The sequence below is a fragment of the Vespa mandarinia genome, chromosome 11 (assembly GCF_050613455.1).
Source record: "Vespa mandarinia isolate Hongniang chromosome 11, ASM5061345v1, whole genome shotgun sequence".
Classification (NCBI taxonomy): Eukaryota; Metazoa; Arthropoda; class Insecta; order Hymenoptera; family Vespidae; genus Vespa; species Vespa mandarinia.
In genome coordinates, this window is record NC_140820.1 from 5498723 (window position 1) to 5510000 (window position 11278).

Sequence of the window (11278 nt, forward strand, 5' to 3'; positions counted from 1 at the left end):
CGGAAAATGTAAAAAAGAAAAAAAAAAAAGAGAAGAAAGAAAAAATAATAAAAAGGAAAGAAACGAAGAAAACGGAACATTGAAAAATATTACATCAGACATTGTACGGTTCTTGTAATAATTCTTTATTCCATTTAATATACTTCATAGGTCTTTCTAGTGAAATTACTTTATACGGGTTTGAATACGAACACGTGCATCCAGTGCACGTCGTTACCTACCTTCGAACGACGTCTCCGCGTGCGTAATTGCTGCTCCTCGTGTTATAAAGCACTAAGTGTAGAGAGAAATGTAACAATTTTGGTCGCTTTAATGAGTACACGTGTTCACCACTAAAATATTTCTCTCTTTCTCTCTCTCTCTCTCTCTTTCTCTCTCTCTTTCTCTTTCTCTCCTTCTCCTTCTCTTTCTATCTCAACATATCTAGAAACATCTCGCAATTTCACAACACTTTAGCTCTTTAGCAAGATATATACGACATATATTTATTTCAAAAAAAAAGAGAAAGAAAAGAAAATGTTCAAACATACGAGGAAAAAAAAGAAAAAAGAAAAAAAAAGGAAAAGAAAAAAGAAAAGAAAATAATTCACGTCCGATTATAAAATCCTTAAATAAATTACCTTCGATTATATGAAATATTATTGAACGAAGAAAAAGAAAATTGTATAAGTAAATATATAAATAAATAAATAAAATCGATGATAGAAATGCCGAAGAAGATTTACCAAAACGATCATTTCGTCTTCTTCTGTTTGATTCAAAAAAAAAAAAAAAGAAAAAAAGAAAGAAAAAAAAAAGAAAAGAAAAGAAGAAAATAAAGAAAAGAAAGAAAAGAAAATTCTTAAATAAATTATAATTTTAAATGCTTAAATAAATTACCTTCCATTATATGAAATATTATTGAACGAAGAAAAAAAAAAATTGTATAAGTAAATATATAAATAAATAAATAAAATCGATGATAGAAATGCCGAAGAAGATTTACCAAAACGATCATTTCGTCTTCTTCTGTTTGATTCAAAAAAAAAAAAAAAGAAAAAGAAAAAAAAAAGAAACGAAAAGAAAAAAGAAGAAAAGAAAAAGAAAAGAAAGAAAGTAAAATATCTCGATATCGTTTTAATCGATGTGTCACTTAAGAAAATTTCTGACATGGATTAATTTGAATTTCAAACAAGTTAGATAAGGTCAAAAATATTTCTCATCCATTGTTTATCGGAAATCGTCTATGATTAAATCATTTTAGATAAGAATGAGAGAACTCTTATCTGTGCCTTACTCGAGTATCTCAGTTGATTAAAACATTTGTTTAGAAACAAGAGAAGTAGTCATGAGAATTCAAGTAAAATCACACACAACCTATTGTAGTAGGTTTATCCAAGGATGAATAAGAGCAGAGGGGTGGGGGGGACGGGCTCTCTTTGTGCCTGTGCCGCGGATTGCAGTTTTTCGAAGCTTATCCCTAGCGTCAAGTTTATTGTGTTTTCTAACAATACACCATGATGCTTCTCTCTCTCTCTCTTTCTCTTTCTCTCTCTCTCTCTCTCTCTCTCTCTCTCTCTCTCTCTCTCTCTCTCTGTCATTCAAAAAGAGAGAAAAAGAGAGAAAGAGAGAAAAAGAGAGAGAAAGAGAAAGAGAGAGAGAGAGAGTGTGTGTTACTCTCAATGATAAAAGTTTGACTGACGACCACGAGGTCTTCAGTAGACGTCACGTTAACGATCCAACGTGATTGAATTATTCTAGATAGAATGATGAGAATAAAAGTTGGAGGAAGATATGAAAGAAATAAAAAAAAAAAAAAAAAAGAAAAAAGAGAATGAAAGGAAACAAAAATAAAAAGAAAGAAAAATGTTTCTTCTTATGTTGTTTCAGGGCGAAGAGGATGAGCCTCCAGAAGCCTTGGACATGGGCTGGCCTAGTAGTCCTAAAAAGAGGCTAACTTATATATTAGTAGCACCGATTCTCTTTCCTCTATGGTTAACTCTACCAGACACACGAACACCCAGAGGTAAATTAATTTCTTTCATGTGCATATATATATATATATATATATATATATATATATATATTCAAAATCGTTTAAAAATTAGTAAATAATTCCGTTCTGTTTTCTTGTTTTTTTTTTCTGAGACTTTTATAAATTAAAATATGATATAAAAGAAATTTCAATGTTAATGATTTATTATAAAGAAAAAACGAAAAATAATACTTATAATATTACAACGAGAGGCTTAGATATTTTTGATAATGAATCGATACTTTAATATTATTTTAAATATAATAATGATAATAATAATAATAATAATAATAATAATAATAATAATATTAATAATAATAATAATGTCTAAGATATAAGCTTTCGAGCCTCGAAATAATCGAATAAAGACTCGATTAAGTAGAGTGCACGTGGCTAACGTCTTTTATTACGCTTGCTATAGCAAATTGTTAGGATCTAGTGGTGGAAGGAAGATAGAGAATATATAGCGAGTAATATTGAGATGGGGTGGTTTTATGCGAGAAAAAATGTGAAGGAAAGGTTATGAGATAGAATGAGAGATAGAGACTAAGAAAGAAAAAGAGAGAGAGAGAGAGAGAGAGAGAGAGAGAGACGATGAGAAAGGTAAAAAATTAAATTTCGATAATCCACCAATTTTTTAAGAAATCATAATTGAACTTAACGAATTATCTTTTTTTTCTTTTTTTTTATCAGAAATTTAATTGAAGATATTCGTGATGCAAAAAAGGTTTTAAAGTATCATACGTTTCAAGATATTTATCATCATATATTTCGTTACCGAGTTAATCCTTCTATAATCTTCTTTTTTTTTTCATGTTTAAAAAAGATAGTACGCGAAATTTATAATATAACTTATATTAGTTATGTGTATGTGTGTGTGTGCGCGCGCGCGCGCGTATGTGTGTGTGTATGTATATATGTGTGTGTGTACGTACGAGAAAGAACATACGAACTGATAATACTGAACTAATATAGGATGGAACAGAATTCTTTAGGTGAGTCTAAAAATTTTCAAGATGATTTTAAAAATTAATTATTTCTTTTTGAAACTTTTTATATTAATTACTTTTATGTTTGTAAAACAAGCTTGTAAAATTACATGTCTAACTACATGCCCAAAATGTCACGTAAAAGAGTAATTGATTTTTAAAATCGTCAAAGAAACTTATGACACTTTCTGTATAAATTATAAACTGATATAACTAATATAATTATAGTAGACATAACTACGTATCTATGCCAGTAAATAACTTATAAATTAACTTAAATTTTACGGTAAATAAACTGATAATATTAAACTAGTATAAATTATACTATAATTATACTACTACTTTTGTTAGTATACTCATATTAAAACAACTTATATCAAATATAATTACATTTGCATAATTTACAAATTAAATCTATAAGTTATATCTGGTATAACTATTAACCTTCAAATGTATGAACTGACAAATTACGTTTTTCTTTTTTTATTTTAGTAAAAAAAAAAAAAAAAAAAAAAAGTAAAAGAAAACATATAAAAAGAAGACAAAAAATAAATTAATTAATTAATTAAAAAAAACGAAATATAATAATGAGCTAATACGAACAAATTGAAAGTTGTTATACGAGGTGGCATTGCAATAAAGATTTAAACTGAAATATGAAATTTAATTCTCGTTTTCCGAACATTACATACGTACATACATACACACACACACACATATATATATATATATATATATATATATATATATATATATATATATATCAATCAAGGATAGATGCATCGGAACGATGCATTATCTGCGGGGTCTATTAACTGCCACAGTATTTCAAAGTGATACAATGCTTGCGACGAAAGATGATATTGACGCGCTAATTTCAAATCGTCGACTGATTGTTGCCCTGATCGACGTATTGTGTGTATCTATTCAATTGTCCAATGAATCACGTCCTACTACTATATATATATATGTACCTTCATAGCCCTTTTCAATCTTTTCCAAAAGAGTATTTCTTTACTGATCAATAAAAACAAGATATCAAGTTCTAGATCTTTTCTTTATAAGTATAACAAATAGAGAAAAAGAGAGAGTGAGAGAAAGAGAGAGAGAGGGATAAAGAGACAAAAAAAGAATGTGCAAATTTGAAATGGAATTTTTAGAGATAAAAAAAAGAAATCGATGATGAGTTCTTTCTCCTTTTTCTGTCGGTAAAACGAGTTCGATAAAGAGATTGACAAACGAGTATTCGAACGAGGGATCGGATTAGATTACCGAAAGATTAGGAGTCCTCAAGTGCGATTAGTTTTTTTTCTTCTTTACTCACCCTCTCTCTCACCCTCTCTTTCTCTCTCCCTCTTTCTCTCTCTCTCTCTCTCTTTTCGATCGTTCGAATAACCGATCGCCATTTACCTCGAACGAAATGCGCATCATCGGAAACTGATTTCAGTTGATATTTTCTTCGTACTTTATTGTAAGGATTTCGAAGAAAAAGGTTACGCTCGGTGAATGGTCCATTCGAGAAATGATTGTGGTCGTTAGGATCGACATGAATTACATTTCACATACTGTTAAGGAAATGTTAAGTTATATATATATATGTTATGTAATGTACATATATATATATGTTATATATATATATGTTATGTATTATATATATATATGTATATGTAACTTATGAGTTGAAATAATGTGCGAAGAAATTTTATTTATCGTTTATGTTATGTTATATCGAATGAAACAAACGATAATATATGATCGACAAATATTAAATTTATAATATTTATGATATTTATGTCTTAAATCTCTTTGATAATCGTTTGGATATATCTATTGATTTTAAGAAAGAATAATTTAAAAAAGTAAATTCTTTTTCTTTTCAGTTATATGTTATTTATTTAAGAGAGTAAATTATATAATTGGAAATAATCTGTACGAATGATTTTGCCTAATTATGTATAATCATTGAACAATTAATAATTTCATCGGTTATTTGAAATGAAAATTTTATCAATTAAAAATATTAGAATATAGATTATTATTTTAATATTGAAATATTAGAAAAATTTTTAATATTCAAATATTAGAAACAAAATTAGAAATATTATCAATTAAAAAGAGCTTGATCAATTGTGTATACATAATAATAATAATAATTAATAACTATAACGTTTATCATTGATAAAATTTAATTTTCAAAGTCTTTCAATTTCGATACTTCGGTTTATTCAAAGAATTTAACAACAACATTTGAAAATATTCACAATTAATCGATCATGTAAGAATCAATAATTGAATCGTTTATTCTGCATCAAATTTATATTTGTAAAAGTCCGTAAAGTTCGATCAGTCGAATTTAAAGAAATTGAAAACATTTAAATTACAAATTTTAACATTTTAAAACGTAGTTGATCAATCATTATATATAATAGCAATTAATTATTATACCATCAGTCATATGAAAATCTATAACTGTATTGTTCATCCCAATTTACAATAAGTAATTAAAGTTCAGTACGGCTGAAATTTGAACAATTTAACAGCAAATATAAAAGTTATACAATTAAAAAGCGGGGAAAAAAAAAAGAAAAATAAAAGAGAAGTTGATCAATCACGTAAGAATCAATAACTATTAATATTGACATATCGATATTGTTACGTTTAATATATTGTTTATTTAACATATACAAAATTTAATTTCTAAAGTGTCAAAAATTTATATCGAACAAATTTCAATGATTTAAGAATACTTTATTATTATCACAAATTAATAACAATTCGATGTAATAACAATATCTCTAACGATTGACTATATCATTTATTTTGCGAATGAAACATTTTTTAATTTCAATCAAATTCAATATAACACATATCTTACGATCAAATAATATTTTTCAATTTAAATCAAACTTACTATAATATTTATCTTACGATAAAAAAAAAAAGAAAATTTTTAATTTTTTATGGATTTCATAAAAAAATGTTTGCCTTTTTTTTTTTTTTTTTTTTTTTTTAACAATAACATTGTAACGTCGATTTTATTTCGATTTTTAGGAAAAAAATTCTTCGCGGTAACATTCATAGGGTCAATCGTGTGGATAGCTGGATACTCGTACCTGATGGTCTGGTGGGCGAACGTTTTTGGTGATACCGTTCGTATACCACCGGAAGTGATGGGCCTGACGTTCCTGGCTGCCGGTACCAGTATTCCCGATCTCATCACAAGCGTCATCGTCGCAAGAAAGGGATTCGGTGATATGGCAGTATCTAGTTCTGTCGGTAGCAACATCTTCGACGTCACTGTTGGGTAAGCAAACACGTTGTCATGACATTGACGATTAAAAACCGATCGATAGATCCTAATCATTGTCCTTTAACATTTATACATATATATATTATTCTATAATTGTTTTGATTGATCTTTGATATATATATATATATATATATATATATATATATATATATATATATATATATATGTATAAAATATGTATAAACAGATTTATGAATGAAAATCTTGATTAATACGAATGATCGATAGATCGAGATCTGTATATATTTATTTATTTTCCTTTTTTTTTCTTTTTAATCAATTTTATTATTTTTAACTTTTATCTGATCGATCGTTCGATAATTATAAATATATACTCATCATACGTGAAGATCTTGATAAATACAAACATATGATTAAATCGATAATATGATAGATCGAAATCATTTTATCCGATGATCTTTATAATTTCTCATTAAAATTCAAATTTTTCCATTGATCGATCATTTAATAATTATAAATGTACATATCAATTTTGATTCATACGTTAAATGCAGATATATGAATGATAGAGTACTTTATTTCTTTTTTTCTTTGAGTCATTATTATATCTCATTTAAATTGAAATGATTTATTAACAATAATAAATCTACAGTAATTAGTATATGTACGAACATCTTGATAAATCTTGAACGTACATATATCTAATATCATCGTATACCGATCGATATCGTTCTTGAATATTTCACGATCTTCTCGAAGTTTTCTTTCAAGGTTATCAAGCTAGACAAATTATTTTTTTCGAAAGATCGAAAGATCGAAAGATCGAAAGATTAACAACGTATCGTGTATCTCGATACGAGTAGAAAAAAAAAGAATAATGAGGAGAAAAGAAAGAAAAAAAAAAGAAAAAAAAATTAAAACAGAGACGCGTTGGATTTATTTTCCTTTTTCTTTTCTTTCTATTTCTTTTTTTTTTTTTTTTTTTTTTTTATTTCTTTCTTCTATCAGTATCACACAACATATTATAAAATTCGTTAAAAGAGAATCAATGTTGGAAAGAAAGAGAGAAGGAGAGTGAGAGAGAGAGAGAGAGAGAGAGAGAGAGATAAAGACAGAATCATCGTTAACGAGATCTTTTATGAAACTTCTTTACTGATTGACGATTACGTAAATTCACGTGGATAGCTTGGAATTTAATATTATGTTCTTACGAATGTTTTTAAACTAGGAATAACGAAATTACGTCATTCGAAACCATGAGAATTTTCTCTTCGTTAGTTCACATTTATATACCTATGTCTCATTATTTTCTATTTCAATAGTAAAATTATAAAGAAGAAATCGATCATTTCATTACTCATTAAATTTCATCGAATTTTCTCGTGTTATAGTCGATCGAACATTTAACAAAATTTTATGTTAACAAATAAAATATTTAAATTATCGACATTTAATATATTCGAATATTCCAAATAACACATATACATATACATACATATATATATATATATATATATATATATATATATAGTATATATATATATATATATATATATATATATATATATACTATCAATGCTTTCAAAATAATTATTTATTTGTTTATTAACTATAGATTTAATATTACCAAATAAAAATGTCAATAATTTTATTTATAATTGCAATAAAATTGTCCCTATTAAAAGGTAAACCTAATTCGAATATTCGAATACATATATATATAATATATATATATATATATATATATATATATATATATATATATGTATATGTAATTTTGTTTTATATTTTTTGTTTTACATTTTGTTTTACAAATCTTTTGTACATTACATGTAGTTTTAATGCTGTTGAAATTATTGTTTATTTTGTTTATTAATTATGAATGTAATATTAACGGATAAAAAATGAAATAGTTTTGTTTATAACTTAAATAAAATCGTACATCTGAAGAGGTCAACCTAATTCGAATTGGAATGAAGTTGGCGGTCAGTAAAGGAGAAACGGATTCGGCGGTCACGATGGTCGACCTATCGTGGTATTCTCGTTATCTGGCAGTAATCGCGTTCGCCATTCGTTCCTCGTATTATTATATCGTTGATCGAACAAAATACCGCGAATACTATGCCGTACGTTATCCATTTCCCACCTATAACCGCTAAGAATTTTCCTTTCATGAATAAGCTTAGGAAACTTTGAGTGAAATATTGCATTTCTCGGAGTTTATATCTTTCATATCGTTTGTCATATATATTTCTTCAAAAAATAAAATATCTATATGTTAGATATATTATATTATTATTATTCTTCTTCTTCTTATTATTATTATTATAAAGTTATAATTTTTCGTATATTTTTTTTATGTTCTAAAGCATTCATTGAAAAGAGAAATATAATATACAGGATAGGTCAATAACTTTGATCACCTTAAATGTCTCCGTTTTTCTTTAAGATATCGAGAAATTTTATTTAATAATAATTTTTCTGCAGATGAATGCTTGAAGGTCAACTGTAATTTGTTTTTTTTTGTTTTTTTGTTTTTTTTTTTTCAATAGAATCATATATTTCTGATTGCATTGGTCTATGCAGTTCAATATTGTTTATAAACAAAAAAAGAAAAGAAAAAGTAGTAATTCATATATGTCGAAAAATTATTAGTTTAGAAGATATTTATAAGCGTTTGCTCAGCATATACTCTGCACTTATTATGCACTTATTATACTGCGCTTATTATGCGCTTATTTTACGTATTTGTTTCAATTTTCTATTATCTTTAGCTCCGAAGATAATCCAACATTGATAAAAAAAAACCGTGATTATTGAAAATGTAGATAAAAATTGTTTTTTTTTTTTTTTTTTTTTTTATAAACAAAAGTAATTTGTTTATTAATTATTTCTTAATTTATCTAAATTTATAAATCAATCGCAATTTGAATTGCTTTCTTTTTTCTTCTTAGCAAAATAAGATGGATTTGTTTATAACAAATTGTTTTTTTTTTATAAACTAAAGTAATTTGTTTATTAATTATTTCTTAATTCGTGTAATTTTATAAATTAGCAGCAGTCTAAATTGTATTTTTTTTTTTTTTTTTTTTTTTTTCATAAAATAAGATGGATTTACTTCGTAAGAATTTATTCATAACAAATTGTTTATAACAAATTGTTTATGAATTATTAACAACAAATTGAAGGAAAAAAAAATAAAAAAATTTTGCCCTTTAAAATGATGGTCGATTCAAGTCTCTATGACTTTTAGTTCCGAAGATATTCACAATTAAATGGTATACGTTTACGTTAACCCACTGACCTACATAATTTCATTCAATACGACTCGGTAATATCCTGACCTATATAAATTCCAGGAATTTACACAAACCTACTACTACTACTACTACTACTACTACTACTACTACTACTACTACTACTACTACTACTATTACTACAAACAGCTGTACTACACAAATTATGAATGAAAATCTTCCGAAGGCTATATCTTCGGAACGAAAAGTCGTAGAGACTTGAAACAACCACCGTTTTCAAGTATAATTTATTCTTTATTTATATAAATATAACAATAATATTTGGTACAATAAAAAAGTGATTTTGTTAATGAATAATATCAATTGAATTTTCCCTTCTCATTCATAATAAGAACATAATTGTGAAATATCTCCTAAATTAATAATTTTTCGACATAGATGATTTAATACTTTTTCATAGAGAATATAAAGCTGCATCGATTAATGCTATTAATGCTATTAATTCTATACAAAAAAAAAAAACTCAATTGACCTTCATTTATCCTTTATGCGTTTATCTATAAAAATATTACTATTTCCATATTAGAATCCCTTTCATATCGTATAACTTTTGTAAACAAAATTTCTCCATATCTCTGAAAGGAATGGAAATATTTAAGATTATCGCCCCACTCTGTACATATGTATATATCCCTATTATATATATATATATATATATATATATATATATATTATATCATTATTATTATTATAATACTATATTATATAATAATATCACTTAATATGTATATATATATAGTAAAATATTTTTTTATTTCTTTAAAACTCTTCGATATAATAATATTAATATATAGTAATCATTTAAAATATAATTTAATATTAATTTATTTATCATATATATATATATATATATATATATATATGTATTCAGAAATAAACAATATAATATTATATTATATTATATTGTTTATCTCTGAACAATTTATTTCTCTGTCAAACGTATCTTTCAAAGTGAAATCATGCGTTCGACCGAAGACGGATCTGTTTTGGAAGTCGATTTTTCATTGGAGAAACGATGAGAGGATAGAATCCGATCAACGATCAATCGATCGTGATCATTTTGTACCATCTAGCTTGGTATCTGCCATTTGGCAAAGTGCCTGAATCGGAAACGAACGAAACTCTAGTTCGTTCATGTTTGTACGGAACGTTCGCTTTGGAAATAGAGAATCTCATTTTGTAGGAGAATACGCTTGAAAAAAATCAGTCAGATAATATTCTTGGTATTGATAAATCGATCGGTTTGACGAGAGGTCATCGAATAGAAGGAAAAGAAAAGGAGAACAAAAAAGAAAAAAAAATATTTGGTCTATATATAAAAAGTTCTTAATTAATTTTTTAATCGTTGATTATTTCATTAAAAAATCATTTTCGTAAATGAATTAATATATTTGTTTGTTGTATAATTAAATTTAATATTTCTTTTTAAGGAAGGCTCAGTGAGGATTTATTTTTAAAATAATTAAAAATTCTTTTGATAAACGTATGTAATATTTTTGTCTTTTAAAAGATCACGATTAAATGTAATTTTTGTTCAAATTAATATAAAATAAAAATTTTCCATATGGAAATTATAATAAAATTTAATTTTTTCGAAAATTAAATTCAATTAATATCAAATGAATAATTGCAAATTGATAGCTCCTTTTTGCAATTAAAAAATTTTTCATACGGTGTACATAGGACA

The 11278-nt window shown here is 25.8% G+C and overlaps 1 protein-coding gene across 6 annotated transcripts in view; it reads left to right on the forward strand.

The window, feature by feature from the left end:
* The window catches only part of Nckx30C (solute carrier family 24 member Nckx30C), a 56014-nt gene that overhangs the window by 43048 nt on the left and 1688 nt on the right, over positions 1-11278 (forward strand). For all 6 annotated transcript variants that reach the window (XM_035865389.2, XM_035865391.2, XM_035865390.2 and 3 more), the window contains 2 exons: positions 1870-2005; positions 6055-6307. In XM_035865389.2, coding sequence (XP_035721282.2) covers positions 1870-2005; positions 6055-6307 — 389 coding nt within the window. The remainder of the gene's footprint in view (positions 1-1869; positions 2006-6054; positions 6308-11278) is intronic.